At 32.9% G+C, this 19,914-nt stretch overlaps 1 protein-coding gene across 1 annotated transcript in view; it reads right to left on the bottom strand.

The window, feature by feature from the left end:
- The window catches only part of LOC113548574 (UNC93-like protein), a 47,633-nt gene extending 28,300 nt beyond the window's left edge, over positions 1-19,333 (bottom strand). Inside the window, exons 1-3 of the mRNA XM_026949520.2 lie at positions 18,566-19,333; positions 5,804-6,666; positions 3,824-4,049 (exon numbers count right to left, since the gene is read on the bottom strand). Of these exons, the coding sequence (XP_026805321.1) occupies positions 3,824-4,049; positions 5,804-6,584 (1,007 nt within the window). The 5' untranslated portion in view covers positions 6,585-6,666; positions 18,566-19,333. The remainder of the gene's footprint in view (positions 1-3,823; positions 4,050-5,803; positions 6,667-18,565) is intronic.
- Between the last annotated feature and the right edge of the window lie 581 nt (positions 19,334-19,914).

The following is a 19,914-nucleotide window of genomic DNA, read 5'->3' as shown; positions in this document are numbered from 1 at the left end:
ATTCGTATATATCTCTATATATTACATCTATATAGATGTAAGGATGCACAGTAAATCGTAATGTTATTATAATAAATGTGTATAAATATATATACGACAACACATTTAAGTGTTAACCTATTTATTTATCTCAAAACTTGTCAACTAATAACAATATTTTCGTTTTGCATAATATATAGGCTAAGTATAAATGTATACACAATATTGAATATACACATTATATAAGTAAGTATCCTGAAATCATATAATAATTATATTGGTAAAATCGACCTTTTCATCTAAAGTTGAACATTTTTTATGAAACTGAAACCAATTTTATAATAATTCAATCTAGGTACAATGATCATATTATTTAATTGTTAAGAATTTTTTTTAAATAATAAATTTTATGATGAGTTATAAAAGGATATTTTATTTATTAGCTTGTGTGTGAAATTAACATAATATATACATATCAAAACTGCTATTGTTTGGTTAAATGTCAACAATATAATAATAATAAAAAAAAAAAATACTAAATCGCATTATTCAAAATGGATGACAGAATAGTAAACGACGTTAAATTTGAACTTTAATTTCAAGAAAAAGTGTTTACTTGATGATTTATTTTCATACTTCATGGAGTGTATATAATTTTACTATAGTATCAAGGCTGTTATATTATAATATTATATATGTACTCTTATCGATGTAGTAGCCATCGTCTCGTGAGCACCTTTCCTGTAGTATAATAATATTATGTCGTGCCGCGGCGTGTCGTTTAATGAAAATATACTCGTATTTATTGCCAACCGTTATCCCGTTTTCGCGGTCATGTGATTTCGTTGTTTATTTTTATTTTTTCGCCAAATCCGGATTGCCTCTAGACTCCGGATTCGCGCAGACGCAATCAGAAGCGTAATAATAATAAATATATATATATATTACAGTATTATATATAGGTAGTGTATACAGTGAATTTAAATTAGTGTACACACGCACACCTCGGAGCGATAAACAGAAAAAAAAACGAAATTAAATAAATAGTCACAAAAAAAACGCGACAAGATTAAAAAAAAAACTCGTAAATCGCGATATCCCGAGGCAGGACGTCTATTCCAGAGAACGCGTAACTCGAAGGCGACCGATTATAATATATTATACTAGAGTAATATTAGTACACTGTGTGGCGTGAAGAACATTATATATACCTACCAATGCATATATTATATGTATTGATATACTTATATTTTTATATTATTTAGATTTATACACAGCAATAATATGTTTTATACAGTAGTACAAGTCAAGTATAACCGTTCAGTATTTGCAAAATTTAATGTAATAATAACATTTTTTAAGTACATGCGTGGGGCCCCTCGTGCCTGCACTTTCTTGTAGGTAGGTATATATTATACTGTATTTCGAACCGTATTAGATTTTAGCTAATTAATTAATATCATCGTACCATATTGTATACATATGTATGAGACCAACTAATTTTAGTCTAAAATTACTCTATTTTTTTACAAAGGAAATTCTTAGTTTTTCTATATCTATGTACCTACTATAATTATTCGCAAATTATAATTATATATTATATACATACAGGCATTAGTTTGTATTCGTATTATTATTATTATTATACAAGTAATTGAGTAATACGTAAGTTTAGCATATTGTAACTTGCGTATCTCCCCCAGTCTTTTTTTTTTTTTGATAAACTATAAGTACTTATAGTATTCATAGTAATTTTACGTGTACATATCATTATAGGATAATTATTCAAGCCGCAAATTAGTTTCTGTTGTATATAATTATATTTATATTATTTAATTATTCGTGTCATAATATAATACATAAAATGTACAAAAATTTATCTTGGACCGAAGAACTAGCTAGGCATATTATACTAAAAAAATAATAGTCCCAGTTTTTAAATATTTATAATTGAAGCAATTTTAACCACGAGAATATACAGTTTATTTGTTTGTGTTTTTTTTCTTCAGTATATAGGTATATGATAAAAATTAAAAATTCAAACAACTTGGAATTTTTATATTATAATACAAAAAATATTTTTATTTCTATATTGAAAACGTGAATACTTAAATAATAATGTTTATGTTTAATACTTCAATAATTTATTGTTAATTCATTACACTTCTACCTATACAATACTACAATCGACAATAGACATAAATGTATAGTGGGATTTTTTGGTTTATTAATATTATTATAAAATTTTAATTTTTTTTTAATCATTAAAACACGCTGTTATTATTTATACAATTTATCTACTTACTAGATAGGTGACTAAAAATCAAATAGCAGTGGTGCAAAAATCAAAGTAATAGACTTGTGTTAAAACTAAAAAGTTGAAATCATTTTAACAAAAAATAACATTCCGTGATATTGGTCGTTTTTTGGGGGATTTAAAGGTGATTGTTCGATAACGGTATAACCCGCCAATACAACGGGCACATTATTTTAACACGAGCCGCGTTACGATCGTGTCGAAAAATCAGGTATAGACCACCTCCAAGGCCAAATAACTTTTCAGGTTTATATAATATATATATACATATATATATATGTGTGTGTATATATATATATATATATATATATATATATATATATATATATATGTGTGTGTGTGTGTGTGTGTGTGTATTAGATATTTAAAATAAGTTACGAGAGTGCATAGTACAAAGACGTATTGTTTTACGATAATAAGAACGCGCGATGCAAACGAGTCGTATAGTATATACAATGCAAGATAAGTACGTGTTTTGCCTTGTTCGTACTGAGGTAAAATCTGACTCTTAAATCACAATAATATCCTATCCGGTTCCGAAGATATATATTTTATTGAAATATTATACATGCGCAGTTCGATTTATACGGGTACTGGGGATACTAAATACTCGGGTGTTTGGAAGTTTATGTACACATAGGAAGATTTTCTGAACAAATTACGCCGAAAATTTGAATTGGAATAGTATAATGTTTGGTATTATTGATAAAACGCGCGACGTAGGTACGTAAATTGTATAAATGAACGCGAACAAATGTAAATGTAAATAAGGCATTATTAATAATTATTGCTGTTTGGTTTACTACATAATGGATTTACTGGGTATAATTTAGTCAGATATTCTATGTGTTACGAAAGGATTACGAGAATATCCTCATCGTTTTTTTGTTTCGAGATCACTAATTTCCGATTGTTTTGTATACATCGTGTGGGTTGATAATAATTGTAAACACTCATTGATCACTTCGCGTATCATTGCATAATTTAAAATAAAAACCATTTTTGAAGTTGGTTTTATGTACATATCCATAACTCAAATGTCCGAATCAAACATAAGAGCCGTCGGGTTTCACGCAGAAAATCTACCCAATTTTTAGTTATCGCGAGAAACTGTCGAAAATTTTCATTTAGTTAATCGACAGTGCAAGAAAATGATCGTTGATCCATTTGAGTGAATCCACGCATTCATCGACGAAATCGATCTCAATCTTTTGTCGGTTTTGGAACTGATAAGTTAGTTATATGCATATACTCGTCATCGGCTCTCATATCACACGCACTATAGCTAAAACTATCATATGACCGTAATAAATATTATACCTATTGTAATTTGCACTAGTAAAATAATATTGCGTTTTGTGTTTAGGTGTGCCGCTACCGTATGCGACTGCATAATCAATATGTAACGTATTATATTTCCTATTGTATTATTCACAAACACACACACAAAGCCGTTTTTCCAAAATTGAAATATAACGTAATTATACTCTATGGGGGAATCGCTGAAAACTAAAATAAAAAATTTACCTTGAAAGTGGGTCCAGGAACAGGGCTATTATGATAGTGGCCAGTACGATGCACGTGAGGTATATGGTGCTTATCTCGAATATTTCTGAGTCTGGCGGCCTTTCCAGATTGTCGATGGCGTGATTACCCATCACGCAAAAATTTGAACCGCACAGTCGCAATTCTTCTTCCGATAGCATCGTGCTGTTGTCGCCGCTACCGCCACCGTGGGCACCGCTAGACAATACTGTACACAAACGAAAAGTCCCGTTACGTCAAAATAATCACGATGACGATAATACGATAATAATATTATATAGTTAGATTATAAATAATAGTACGCGTGCGCTTTATAGTCTCGTAAGACCTCTCGTATCCACTTATACCCCATGCGTTTCGGTTATCATGTTTATATTTATTTGGAGAATATTTCACACCGATTAACCGTGAGATTTTCAAAAAACGTAATTCCACTGTACATCAAATCAATCGAACAATGTTTAGGTTTAAGACGATAATACAACACTGCTGCACGCACCTACTGGATTTCAACAAAATCGCCGTGACAAAATGTCATATACACGCACATGTATAATATATTATGTTCTAACGTGGAAATTTGTTCTTGGGCCTGAAAGAAATTAGGACTGCGAGTAACCGTCATTCAGGGTTATTGCGAAATGTAAACAGATGTCGGAGTTAATCGATTTCGAATAGCGTTGGCAATTATCGGTAGGTATCGCATTTGCGAAATAATAATAATAATGTTCGAGTCAGAGAATTCAAAAGGTTTATTTTGTTTTCATTTATACTTTTATTCGTTGAATGTCTTCTGATTTGACAACGATACTATAGGTCGTTTATAATGATTTCTGTCAAGTACAGGTATATACATTACGGCCGGGATTCGTGACACATACATTTTGAAAGAAGGCTCGCCGTAAGAGCGATTAAAGTAAAATATTTAATATAATTTAATAGTGTATAGTAATACAATAAAACGATAGTTGCAGTTAATAGATGGCGATAGAGTGGTCCGTAAAAGGGGAAGGGAACAACGGTGTCGAGAACGAACAATATATACGCGTATGTACATTTATGTATATAATGATTATTATACATTTCGCCTTGACATTTGAAAATGGGATGGTAAGACGTTAAAACGGGAGACGGCGAATATACCCGCAGCGGACTGAAAAGTGTCTTACGACAAATGCAAGTAATTTAGTAATGTATATAAGTATATATGACCATTATATACGTATGACGTATGTATATAATATGATATAGAGTATGAATATATATATATATATATATATATATACATGTGTGTGTGTGTGTGTATCGTATTCATTGATTTCGATTTATAGTTGTGAGTGTGCGGCGAATTATTGCCAGCCCGATCCAACGATTTAACACGCCGCAGTTAACGGTCGTGTGTGCCCACATCTTATACTATTTACTATGACAAATAAACGGACGAGCCATCTGTTGTAATAACACTAATATCGTATATCTACATGACCACTTCGATTATAATTAAATTGATAAAACCGCAATATTGTAGCCGGTTGGTGTTTAATGCGGCATGTCGATCAGGTGTCACCGTCTTGCAGCGTATCGGTTACATCTGCAGCACTCGATTTTACATGGTGGTGCGTTTTATATCACTATGCTGAATTAGGCAAATTTTCCAGCAAATTACCGTAATTAATATAGTGAAGTTCAGGAAAAAAACGTATTTCTATCGCATATAACTTAATAATGTGTTATGTAAACGGATAAAGTGTATCATTATACAAATAAAATGTATGTCGGAATTACATAATATGGCTACGAGAAGATGTTTGAGTGAAAATGACCACGTAGGAGTACTTTTTATTTGGTACACCTCTTTAATGGCAAATTGTATTTTCGAGAAATTGATTTAGGCGATAATCTCTATTATGTTGTTATCGTAAAACGTTTCGAGTTCGATATATCATATATGTATATACATACCCAACGAAGAGATGAGGTTTCCCCATAGCTCGGCCGTCTGCCAAGCGAGGAAGAAGAATCCGAAGAACCGGACGACGATACCGTCCACTTGCTGGTCGGTGAGCTTGGCGTATACGGCCCCGGTCTGCGTGAGGTACGTCGCTTTCGCGGCCCACATGGGCGCGGCGCCCAGGCCCACAAGCACGCCGGCGGGCACAAGCGTGTAGAACCGCGGATAGAACTGGGCACCGATGTACGGTATGTAGCACAGCATGGACAGGCACAGCGTCCACTTGACGGTCAGCCGCTTGATGAGGAACGTGGGCACGAATATGCAGCTGAGCACCAGCGCCGCGTAAATGGCGGACAGGGACACGGTGCCCAGGCCCTCGCGAGCGTTGATCGAACTCTGCAGGTTTGCTGTGCCCTGGAACGCGGTGAACTGAACCATGAACGCGAGGCTGATGGTGGACACGTTCTTAAGGATCCGCCACTTCTCTTTGGGCGACATCTTGAACTTTCCCTTGGTCTGGTCGTCGTCGCCGTCGCCGTCGGTCATGTTGCCGAGCGGCGGCTTGGCCAGATCCCCGTCGCTGGACTGCAGGTCATCCCGCTTGAAGCCCTGGTTTTCGTAGCCCCCGACCACCGATATCGTGTACACCGCCACGTCGGACGACTGCTTGCCCTTGTTGGCGTTGGCATCTTTGCCCTGCTTGTTGGCAGTGCCTTTGGTCGATTTGCGGTGGTGGAACAGGCTGCTGTCCACGCCGAAACTCTCGCGGCGGTCGGCGGACGCCACCATGTCGGCGTTGTCGCTGTCGACGCGTTGCCTAACCGCTGTGGTTGTAGCTGTCGCTGTCGCTGTGGTCGACGTTCAAAACGACCTGCGGAGAGAATAAAAAAAAAAACACCGATGAGTTATGATTAGCAAATAACGATACAGTAACAATAATAATGTTATATATATATATATATAGTAAGTTATAGTGTAAATTGTCAATAAAGGCTCGGAGTTTGTAACAAACGCTTTTTTGGCACCGGCAGATTATATATTTTTGTCGCACTCCCGGGACTGTTTAAGGGCTCTTAAATAGTTTATATACAATAATACTTTAGGTGTTCAAATTCGTTTCGTATCGTTCCAATTGAAATCGAGTGGAGAATTTTTTTTCTAGTTTTTTTTACGCTTAAAATAAATATGTACCTATAATTAAACACGTTTTTCGACGATTATATATTACTTTTTAACGGTTTATATTTTGCTAGAAAATCCAAGTCCTATTGATGATCACATAACGTCCGGATGTTTAAATGTTGTAACTACGTCGACGCGTGTAACGGAAAAATTATGTTGCGACTGCTGACGAACATCAAAATACTCGAACTCGCGCGCTTTGGCAGAATAATAATAATATTATAATAGGTGCTGCGTATACGCGATATTATTGTGCGTAATTTTCTTGGCCGCGTTCCTTCTGCTCTGCCGAACCGACGGCGGACACACATGTGTGGCGAAATGCCGTTCTGTCGACGGTCGCGAACCGGTTTTTTTGCGAGAAAAATATATCGCATAAAATACGCTCTCGCGAGGCGATGTTACACGTTATGCGCGCACGCGCACCGCGCTCGCTCGCGTATCTGCGTGATACGTTCTTCTGACTCTTACAGAGATACGTTCGCGTGCCCATGTATCGGGTTTAAAAAATATAATAATATTATGTGTATTGGAATAGCAAGTGTTGTGCCAAAAATTAAAAAAAAATAATAATAATAATAACAATAACAATAACAAAGAAATGAACATACAGCGCCGTTGCAGATTTGGAGAGGGGAAAATACTATTAAAAGCGCGACGCGACGGCCACACCCCGCCCCTCGACACCGCCGCACGGCTCACCCGCTGCGGAATCCGATCGACATAGTATAATATCATCAACTTACGAATATTAATACGTCTTACGCTTTACCGATACTGGTTACTGGTTAAAAAATAGTATATTCGTATACCTTTAGTATATGTACCGTAATAATATATATAGTCTCGCTATAGGAGAGGGAGGATATTAGCGGAGGAGAGATCCGCAGACACGGGTGTTTTAAATATGCGCTCAAATAATATAATACATATGCTATAGCCTATAGTAATACGATTTATAGTTATATAACTATTATATTTGTCATATTAGCTATTGTGGTTTTAGGACTTATAAAAGTCAGATGAACAATGTTGTACGTTCGGCTATAATATTATATACATTGTTATACACTATACACACGCTTACGAGCAGATAATAATAATATATTGTGTAGTATAGGCAGATTCCGAACATAATATTTTATATATTTTAATTAATTTGGTTGAAAATGGCAAATAAATTATGTATATATATTGCCTATACCCTGAAAACAAGTCAAACGAGCATTTGCTTTTAAAAAAAAAAAAAACCAAAAGTCGTTGACTGATTTTATGCGTAAGCTTATTTACACTGTAATAGTATTATAATTTGAAATGTGCGTAGATCTGTAGTTAAAAATTTAAATAAGTATTTACCTTAGTGGCCAGCACCTACAGATAAATAGGTGATCGCCTCGAAAGTCAATAATTTAGTGATGAGTAAACGTTGTGCACGATGAATAATAAACAATTATAACGATAGAATACCTATTAAGTAATGACAAACGTAAATGTTAGCAAAAAATTTTATGTTGCTCTCGTGGTATAACTGTTACAAGGAATAAAACAAAAACAAAAAATTCAACGAACACACATACGGGCAACGTATTAATAAAACCGAATCACAAAGATACACGTAGTGGCCATAGGTGTTGTAGGTATATCGGGTGATTTATTTAACATAAGACACTTATTAATTCAACAACTATTAACGACTATGTAAATATTTGTTTTACATAATTTTAAGTAGTTAAAAATACATTTTTCTAAAAAAATAATAGATTTTTATCGTTTAAAATGTTTTTGTTTAACATCATGCATTTTGAATTCTTAATTCTAAATAGAATATTTTTTGATGTATACTTCGACACATAAAAATCTAATTTTGAATGAGCAGTTTGTGAGTTATGAGTGATGTTTAAAAATTAGTGAAATATACAAAATATTAGTCCACCTAATCTTCTGCTTATCTAAACTTGAAATATTTCTAATTAATGAACTATTCGTGCGAAATTCGATTTTTATCGATGTAAATAATCCTAATAATATCTTGTTCTGGAATATAGAATTTAAAATGTATATTGTCGTTCAAAAGAGTAATATACATTAAAAAGGATAACGATAAAAAATAACAAAAATATCATTGCTTTTTTTTCAAAAATGTTGTTTTATATGACTTAAAATTTTTCCAAAAAAATTATTTTTAAAAATGTTTTCTAAAATAATAACTCATATATCTTCCGTTAATGGATCACCCCGTATACGGCATATTATATACGACCCACGCGTGCGAAAAAAAATTAAACTACGTGTAGCGGAAAACTTGCGCTGGACAAGGTTATACTTTCTCCCATTGTGCATTCCGGGAACCACTAAACACATACTCACACACACACACACACACACACACACACACACACACACACACACATAATACTTACTTACACGTTTCATTCTGTGTATAATTATGTGTGTTTATAGGCGTACCAGCTGGCAGACGATCATGGGCTACGGGCGCCGAGGTTCGCACAGTTTATTATTATTATTTTTATTGTTATTGGAGTCAAGGCGAACGCGAGTTGATTTTTGACTTTGAAATTTCCGAAATTCATCGTCCGATATCTGGGTCACATACGAATTCATATATTGATTATATCAACATTGTATGTCTTATCGCGATATAAGTTGTTTCTAATATATTGCACACGTTACGCGTTTATTTAAAACATAAAATATTTATGTTCTAATGGATATTTTTAGTAAGTGACTGTTAGAGTATAGTAATTATATAGGAGCATTAGCAATTCAACATTAAAATTCACTGATTTTATCGGATAAAAATAAATTCAAATTGTCAAAAAATAAGTCACGTATAGTATCAACTAACAATCACCTTTTACATTAAAAATATCATCTATCCTTTATAAACAACTATAATATAATATTATTCTTTGTATATATATATATATAATATATATAATTTACCTACCATTTATTTAAATAAACGATACTACATGGAAGAAGTAATACTCACTCGGTTTCCCTTTACGTAGTGACTTAAGAGGAAAGAGAATATATATGATATAACCTATAGTAACCTATGTACTTATAGGTATATGTAAATAGTTTAACCCGAATATTAAAAACACGTACTTAATAATTTTTGCGAAAGTTCATGCAAGTATGTGCGTATACTTCAAAACGATCGCATGTGAATTTGCTATTTCTTCTTTACACAAGATTCATACCCGGACTTACGTATAGTTACGTAACCACTTGACGGAAATTAATAATTCAACGTTTACAATATTTGCATAAATGATAGCTCTGCAAACGAACTTGCTATCTTAATTTTTTTTAGAAACGTTATAACAAACGTTTTAATTTTTTTTTCATCTACTTTGTTAAACCTACATCTGTCAAGTATAATAACCATGATTCATATTATAGGTACACTGCGGTTTCAGTGATGAAAGGACAAAATTACTCTCACGCCCTGCTAATAGATCATGATGACTTTCTTGGATGGTAAGCATAAAATGAAAAAAGGTAGGTGCTTATGTAAAAAATATTTACAACTTTTCATTACTCATAAAAATCATAAAAAAACACAAAATAATGTACATTGCCACATTGGATAATAACAGTAAGTTATGTTAGTGTTATTTTAAACATTCGTGTGTCTGTATGTATCCATTACGAAGTCATAAGAGCAAAAATCACGTATACTTTATGTTTAATAAAAAAAGACAAGACCACTAGTTATAAATACTTTAAAAATTTTTTAACATCTAAAACCAAAATTAAATACACGGGGGTATGTTGAAATAAGTGTAGTGCAAAAGTATATAGAGTAAGTTAAAATTTCCAATCGATAAATATAAATAAATCGTATTTCGACCCTAGTCATGCAAGTGACGAAACTTTAAAACGAAAATAAATCAGTAATTCTTGCAAAAGAAAAGCTTTGAACTCCATTTGCAGTGTGGGAACTTACATAGGTATTTTTGACCCGCTAAGTCTAGTAGTGTTTCTATGGCGTTTCATGGTACATGCAGTTATGTACATTTGTATAATATATAATGTATCTGCAGTACACGTGAAGTGTCTGAAATCAAAATGCCCATTTTTGGAAACAAATTGCGTAATCGGAAGTCTAGAAAACGGACTCCACTTTTTATCGAAGACACTCGCGATCAGTGATATTTTCTATTTACAAGCCGTTTATATATATATACTACTATATACATACTATATATATAGTATCGTGTTTGGCACACGGACATAATAATATATTGTATATGTTATACACGAACAAACAAGTGCATCGGGCCAACGGTATAGGTACCCATGTTATTATTGTTTTTTACGTAGTTAATGATTAACGCGTATTTACACTTGTCATTTCGTCAATACATTTTATGTATGTATTATTAAATCGTATGAATTCTTTGTAGACATTTCGCTAACGAATGACACACGATATATCATGAAAATAATATGGTCATTTAACAATTTTGTCCCCATCTGTAGTATTGTATTTGTGGTATATATATGAGTATAGTTACTATTATGTATTAATCGATGTATAATTTTTTGTAAATAAATTTTAAAAACTATAACATGAATAAAAAAGTTGAACTTATAACTAATCATAATGTATAATATAATTATATATATACATATATGAGTTGTTCACTGCAACGAGAGTGTAAAATATGTAATTTAACCTATTTCTAATGTATAATAAATTAATGAATAATATCGCTTTATTTTTAAATTAATTTTACTCTTAATTGCTGTAGTTTTAACGGTAGAATATATGTACATATATATATATATATATATATATATATATATATATTATACAAGTAAACATGGTTTCCAAAAAGATATATTAAAATGCTATGAAAAAATTACTGAATATATCACGCGTTTAGTAAACATGTACAAAAAAAAATAACAATAAATTATCATTTTAATAGTGCGACGTAATAATAATTGTTGTATTGATCGAAATGCTTCAACAATATAATACGTGTACGTTAATAAGTGTAATTGTAAATTTAACATCCATCGTAAATCTCTTACGGTGAAAAATCATTAGGTATACTACTTTATTACTAAATCAATACATTATAATGTAAGCTTAAAAATCATCAAACATACAATTTTATTAGTTGTTGTTAATTTGTTTACATCTCGTGCGGTACCTATATGTTTCAAATTGTTTATGAAACAAGGTTAAGAAATTGAGCCCGGTGGCGCTGAAAACTGCTTTCTAAAACCATCATCACAACTATGTATATAATATATAATATACCGTATGTACAGGTGTACAGCAGTATGTACCTTCACGGTAAATATGTCATTGCCAGGACGAATAGGGATGTTATAATAAAATCGTTCTTAAAGCACCTACATTGGCTATGATTCAATAAATACTTAAATTTCATAACTGATGTTTGCTGAAGCGCGACTGACTGAATCAAAATAATAATTATATATACTATCCACGCCGATACAGTTCTATCACTAATGCATTTGCATATTATATAATGCAATAAGTAATACAACGTATACGAATATACCATGCCAATATATCTATACTCCACACAGTACACATATATTATTTGTTAAGTTAACGTCCATCGAAAGTGTGTTCTGAAAGTCAACAGCAACAACAATAAAATAAGTACGCCGAGTAATGGATATTATACTAAATATGAAAAAAAAAGTTTTTACAATAAATCGTTTTGATAATAAATTATTTTTTTTTTCGACTTTTTAAGCTATACAGAAGAAACTACATGCATTATGCTATATATATATATATATATATATATATTGATTTGCACGAAGACGAGATTTGAATACAAAACGTATTATACTTTATAATGTGATTATTGAAAATCAATTTTTAGAATGAAAAAAATAATAGATAGGTGTGCCAAAAAAATGTAATTGCGCATGACTTATATAATATTCATACTTAATATACTATACAATATGTTGTTATATTATTATATTGGCGAAATAAAAAAAAAAGGAAAAATGAAAAAAACGTAAATGTTATTATCCAATCTTATGCGTCATAATCAGTTTTTAAAATTATCAGTTTTGCGTATATTATACATAGCTATACAGAATTTTAATAATACGAATTATAAAATAAAAATAAGTTATACTAAACATAATGATTTTTAATTGTAATAAATAATAGTAAATAAATATTATACGAGCGATATTTTACATAATGTACCTATATGTATTATAATTATATGCGTACCGCTCGAACTCGTATCGTGATACGTGATATCTACGAAAGAAATCGAATGAAATATTTAGTCAAGCATAAAATACGCAAAAAAAAATCAAGGTCGACTAGAGCCGAAGTACTCAAATCGGTGAAAACAAAAAAACCAACCGTTGCGGAAAAATTGTGTTGTATGTATAATGTATATTACATATATTATAATATGGCGCCTGCAGCCATGTTATTATAATAATATAATATTATGTTTGATATTATAATATACCTATCGTTTTACAAAGAGAAATGTTGTATGCGGGTTGCGTTCAAAAGAAACAATTATTTTAATAAAAATATATTTTATTATTTCCGTCAAACGATATAATGTCTCAAAAATATTGATAATATTGGACATTCAGTGTTATCAAAATACATTATTATGTAGTTCGTCAAAACTAGTGAGTAAATATTCAAATGGACTTAAGTAATACTTATGATGATGGTCGAAACCAAAATACGCGGATATAACAGGATACAACAAATGTATATGTATATATATATATTATAATGTTGTATAAAGACGGGAACTTTTGTTAATTTTATCATCGATAAGCTCTGCTTTTCATTTTTTTACGCGACAGTTACATCGACATTTTTTTTATTTCTGACATAAAGTTGTAAGTAATAGCCAATAAGTACGAATTTTCATATTGTCTTCAGATACCTAATTGTTGGTGTTTGTTAATTCTAAACCATTAAAAAAATATGTTAACTCGACATATTTAAGTCATATCGTTTAACATGCACTTTGCAAGACGAAGAAAAAATATAACCTCTATGCGCCGACCGTATATTATTCGATATTTTCCGAGTGGCCGTTAATGTATCTACATCTATGCATATTCATACTATTTAATTATATAAGTATTAACAAGTGAAAAACTATGATTGGTAGTCAATGGGCGTCGAGTAAAACAAAGAACTCTGCTGTTTTAAGCCAAAAAGGGGTATCTCCAATATTAATCAAAATGATTTTATTGATTATGTGCAGATGCCAAGTTTATAAAACGATTTTCTATCAATTTCAGAAGCTAAAATATCGTATTTTGACTATTTTTACAAGAATTTAAAATAGTTTTAACGATATGTGCTATTTATACAAAAATATACATAAAACTCCAGAAGTTTTTTCACATTAAAATTAAATGGATAGCAAAAAGAATATGTAACATGAAAATCATTAGGGTTACATAAAATTAATTTATTTTCTCATTAATTTCAATAATATTATATTCAAATTCTTTGATAAAATTACAGTTTATAATAATTTAATATTTAAGATATATACCTACAGTATATTAGGTTGTTGACTCTTATTATATTACATTTGATTGATTTAATATGGCAGAATTATATAATTACATCTGCATAAATTGGTATATAAAACTGATCATACAAAATACGTATATTATTATCCTTGCGCGCAAAACCTTTAGAGTGTAATTAATATAAATTAATGAAATTTTAAATAAAATTACAAATAGTTAAATATTATAATATACAAAATGATTTACTATGCCCATCCTAATACCCTATACGTAGGTATATATATCTTCATATTTTTTTAAATGACAATTTCTCTTTATTTCTTTATTATTATTCAATTTTTTTTTTAAAAAAAAGTAAGAAGTAGAAAATAGAATTTTTATGGCATTGAACTTAATTTTAACAAAAACTCATTGTTCCCAACAATAGGTTTAGGAGATTTATGGTTTAGCATAAATTTTAAAATAGATGTAATATTTAGTCTGTATTGCTATTATTTATTAATATAGTAGGTATGTGTGATAAATAATTATTTTATATACAATTTAAAAACGTTAATATTGATTTATTATCATTCAAATTATTATAATGTATAGAATGTTTCAAATTTTAAAAAACTACTTGTTCGAGTTACGTAAGAAAAAAATCATCGATTTAACATTAAAAGTTTAATATAAGAATAGGTTCTTGTTTGACAAAAAAATTCTGTATCACCACAAAACACTGTTTGAATGTCAAAAATAAAAAGTGTTGTTTATGAAAATATTATAGTCTTTATTAGACGTGCTTAGATATACATAAAAATTACAAAAATCAAAAGCCGACGAATCGCTCTATACAATATTATACTATTATATTATTATACCTTCATACCTACGTACGGAAATTCCGTTATAAACTTGAACCAGCCTCGAGAGTTGAGGAACCTATTATACATATATTAATATATTATTATTACAATACCTACTCATATGTACACATATTATATGCATCGTCGTTGTATCGTAATAAAGTTGTTTTTTACGAGACGTCTCCGGCCGGCGCTGATATAATTATTATGATGTGCAATGTAGATATTTCGACGGACGAGACATAATATTATTATAGTTGCTGTAGTTTTGCACAACACTCGCACTAGGTGAAGGTATATGTGTAGAATGTTATATATTAAAATAATATACATATACTACGCCTTGAACTTGACGGGACTATACGCGCGTCAGCCTCTTCTCTTCACCTTCGACCGTCCGCGACGCGAAAGTGCATTGAAGACGTGTTGAAAACATTAAAAAAACCACGTCAGTTGCAATCTGCTCGTGAATATCTATCGTGAGACTGCCGACGGCGTATTTCTACTATAAACTCGAATATACACTATACATGCAAATATTGAAATATACGATTATATTGCATTGTATTTATATTATTATATAGTAGGTAAATAATAATATGTGTTAGTGTTTCCGAATATACTGAAATAATTTGCGATTCAATCAAAAAACACGCTCAGGTATTACCGACGCGATCTAGGTTTTTTTAAAAAAATATTGGTTTACGAAACTTAGGAGATTAACTACACCGTGTCCGTTTTTCGTAAGATCGCAGACAAAATAAAAATATATTATAAACTTAAGAACGTATTCCCAATATCAAAATATTATGTAGCGTACAGAAACTTCGATATTTCACGAAAAATCATCATGCAGTATTCCGGTTAAGTTCGTTATTCAACGAAGTAAAATCGTATTCGAAGAAGAACGGACGAGGTTTTATTAGGTTTTTTTTAATCTCGGAAAATTATTTTAGAATTACTACTTTTTTTTCATCGTATTTAAACATAACGCGTGAAACAATAATTTATCGATTACCTAATTACGTATTTATTGAATTACTCGTCAAATGTAGAATACAAGAACGGAAGTAAAATAATTGTCATATAAATGGATAACGAGTAAAACGAAAATACAATCAATGATGTATCTAATGTATTGTTTGAGCATTGTAATTGGATATTATAGACATTTTTGTTTGACGTGTTGTAGCAAGAATAGTATATTATTTTTATTACCTAGACCAGTGGCTCTCAAACTGTGAGGCGCGCCTCCCTTGGGAGGTGCGAGATTTTGGCAGGGGAGGCGCGAGCCGTGTGGTAAATATTCACTGTTAACTTATATTGTCATAAAAATAAAAATGTTTGTATTTAAATACTATAAATTTGTAGTTTGATTTTTTATGAGAGGCGCAATTATTATTTTTAATTTTTAGGGTGGCGTGAACTAAAAAAGTTTGGGAACCGCTGACCTAGACGATCGGACGCATTGAAAACGATAATAATGTAATGTTCAAAATATTTTATGATTTTTGTAGTACGCATTTAATTGTGATACGCCGCTGCGGCTGATGAATTTAAATATTTAATATATCTACAATACGCACTCAATGAGTAAAAAAATGTTTTTAAGTACAAATAAATTGAATATTTAATACCGAAGTGGCAGTTACTAAAATTATATTGTAAAGTCGTAACTCGTAAGTCTTATCGACGATACACATACGACCAGATGATAATCCATAGACCACAAGAAATCGATAATATGAATCGTATAATATAATAATATATTATCATATCGTTATAATTAATCTAATACATAAATTGTCCATCGTCACGAATTAGTTTACGTTTCGCATTCAATGAGTATATGTATGTTATTGTTGTTTTGAACAGATTAAATAATGTAGAAACATTCAAAGTTTGTGTTCTAGATATACCTACATATTATATATATATACATATTCAATAAGTAAATACTGACGCAATACAAATGGAAAATATGGGCATAACGGTTAATATGAAAAATTGTAGTCTTATACGAAAATGTCAACAAACACAAATAATTACGGAATTAAAACTATAAGACTAATAATTTTGGGGTGACCCGCCTATACCGGGCAATTCCTCACCACGCATTCTGATTCCTTCCTTCAAATTTTTTTATTGTGCGCATTATAATTTGTGTACAGATTATGAATTTTCGAATTAAAAAGAAAGAAAGAAAGAAAGAAAGAAAAGGATAAACTAATAATTTTTAATACATATTTAAGATTATATGTTTAATTTTAGATATTCAATACATAGATATAGTCGCCTAGCTGGTACTTATATTTAGTGTATCGTAATCGTATATACTTACGCATTGTATGTGGAATATTTTAGCAATTGATAAAACGAATTTCGTTCTAATGCACTCTGACGCGCACGCACACAAGCACATTTACAGTCGACGCAATAACCCAAAATGATATAAAAATACTCATTTTTATATTGCTTTAATATTTTATAGGTATGTAGTAATGGCTTGTTCCGATACGTGTAAAGATATATTATGATTGTTATACACACACATGCGTGTGTGCAGCGTGTGTGCAATTATACCACATAATGGATACACATATTTAATAATGAGTTTGCAACTGTAATATTATACAGACCAAGAAAAACCATTTAAAACTGCAGTTTGTGCGCACAATGTTGTTATTATAATAATATTATAATGTATACTGTGCGCTGCACTTCTCCAAGATAGTGTATTAAAACAATAGTAATAATAATAAAAAAAAAAAATAATAATTGTGCGTCCTCATAATCTATTATGCTGCTCGACGGCCGCGGAGTTGCTCAAGACCGACACGGTTTCGACCTCACGACGGTAACGATCATATTATTATTATGTGTTATAGATTATTTTTCAATTTTCGACGGCACAAACCGAGTGGCTGTGCATCGGAGACCCACCGTAAATCGTAACGTAATACATCAGAGGTACCTAAGACGAGTGTTTCGCGTGAAAAAAAAAGCGACCAATAAGAAAACGTGTGAAACATATAATATAAACGTGCTCGTCGGGAACGCGGGCGAGACGATATCCCGGAAAATAGAAACGCCCGTCACCGGGGGAGGGTGGTGTGACGAGGGAGGATTTTTACGGGACAAAAAAAAGAAAACGAAGAAATATATATTTTTTGCGCTTACCTCGAACGGGGCCCGTCCTGCGCCGTACGTTGGGCGGCAGTGACACTCCGAAGACGTCTTCAGGGCGTCATCGCCGTCTGCGGTGCCTCGTGTGGACGTCTATGACGGTTTCGCACTGCTCTCGTACACCTCTGTACTATTGTTTGCGGGTAATAATATATATGTCGTACACGTGAAATCGGCCGAGTGACGTGCGGACAGATATTTGTATATATATATATTTATTTCTCGTTTGTCTTATGTATCGCTACGACGGCGGATCGATCGCGGACGAGTGATATCGATGTGTGTTCGACGACGGCGGTGCGCTGTCGGGACGCGAATTGTAGGTCAAGCCGAGGATACGCACGCGGACGGCGACAAGCGGTACGGACGACGCGCGCAGCACGACAGACGTGCTCGTACAACAGGACGCGACGAGCGTACTCATATACGCGGTCGACTGCGACGGCGGTACACGCGACCGTACACACTTACACACACACACACACACACGCGCGCGGGCGGGTGCGCGAGAACACTTCGGCGTACTCGCGGAGAGAGAACGCGACACGAGCGCAGTGCGACGACGGCGACGGCAATAGTAATAATAATTCGTGTAATTGTATAATTTCAATTGCGTTCGTCTGTGTAATATGTGCGTGTCTCGTGTGCCATACGATAATAATAAGTGTGATTGTATCGCGATGCGACGATACTGAAACAATGATGAGATACGCGTATATGCGGCGACCGACTGTCTGAACGACTGATCGACTGACTGGCTGCAGACCGACTCGCTCCGTCCGGTTCGTCGTCGTCGTCGTCGTCGTCGTCGGTGGTGGTGGTGGTGGCGGTGGCGAATTGCCGAGAGACGTCCGTCGCTAAGTCGTACCCCTTTTTTTTCTTTTTCTTTCCGTTCCGTTCCGTTTTTTTTTTTTTTTTTTCGCGCGCGCGAATATCCGTCGTCACCGTCCCCCCCCCCCCGACGTCCCGCCCGTCGGCCGTGGCCGCGCGCGCTCACGTGCCGCCGGCGTTCGAGCGCCGTCGATGACCGTCGCGACCGCGGCCGAGGAGAAGTCCGGTCGGACCGGGTGGAGGATCGGTGTGGCTTCATTGCAATAATTTCGATAGAATACGTTTTTGATATTATTACCATGCTATGCGCGTGCGTTGGTCTTTTTAAAATAAAAGTCTGTCGGTCCAAAAATCCGTTTTTAAAACATTATTCACGAATCTAATTGATCGCGTAATTCGCGAAATATATAATCACGACCCGGCTCGTCGCGGTGTACGAGTAAATAAGACCGCGCGATGGAATTTCTGTCCCGTCCTGTGACCGCGATGACGGGTTAATAGATACCCCAGCG

Source organism: Rhopalosiphum maidis, chromosome 1 (assembly GCF_003676215.2).
Source record: "Rhopalosiphum maidis isolate BTI-1 chromosome 1, ASM367621v3, whole genome shotgun sequence".
Lineage (NCBI taxonomy): Eukaryota > Metazoa > Arthropoda > Insecta > Hemiptera > Aphididae > Rhopalosiphum > Rhopalosiphum maidis.
The sequence above is the reverse complement of the archived record's forward strand: the minus strand, read 5'-3'. Positions and strand labels throughout refer to the sequence as shown.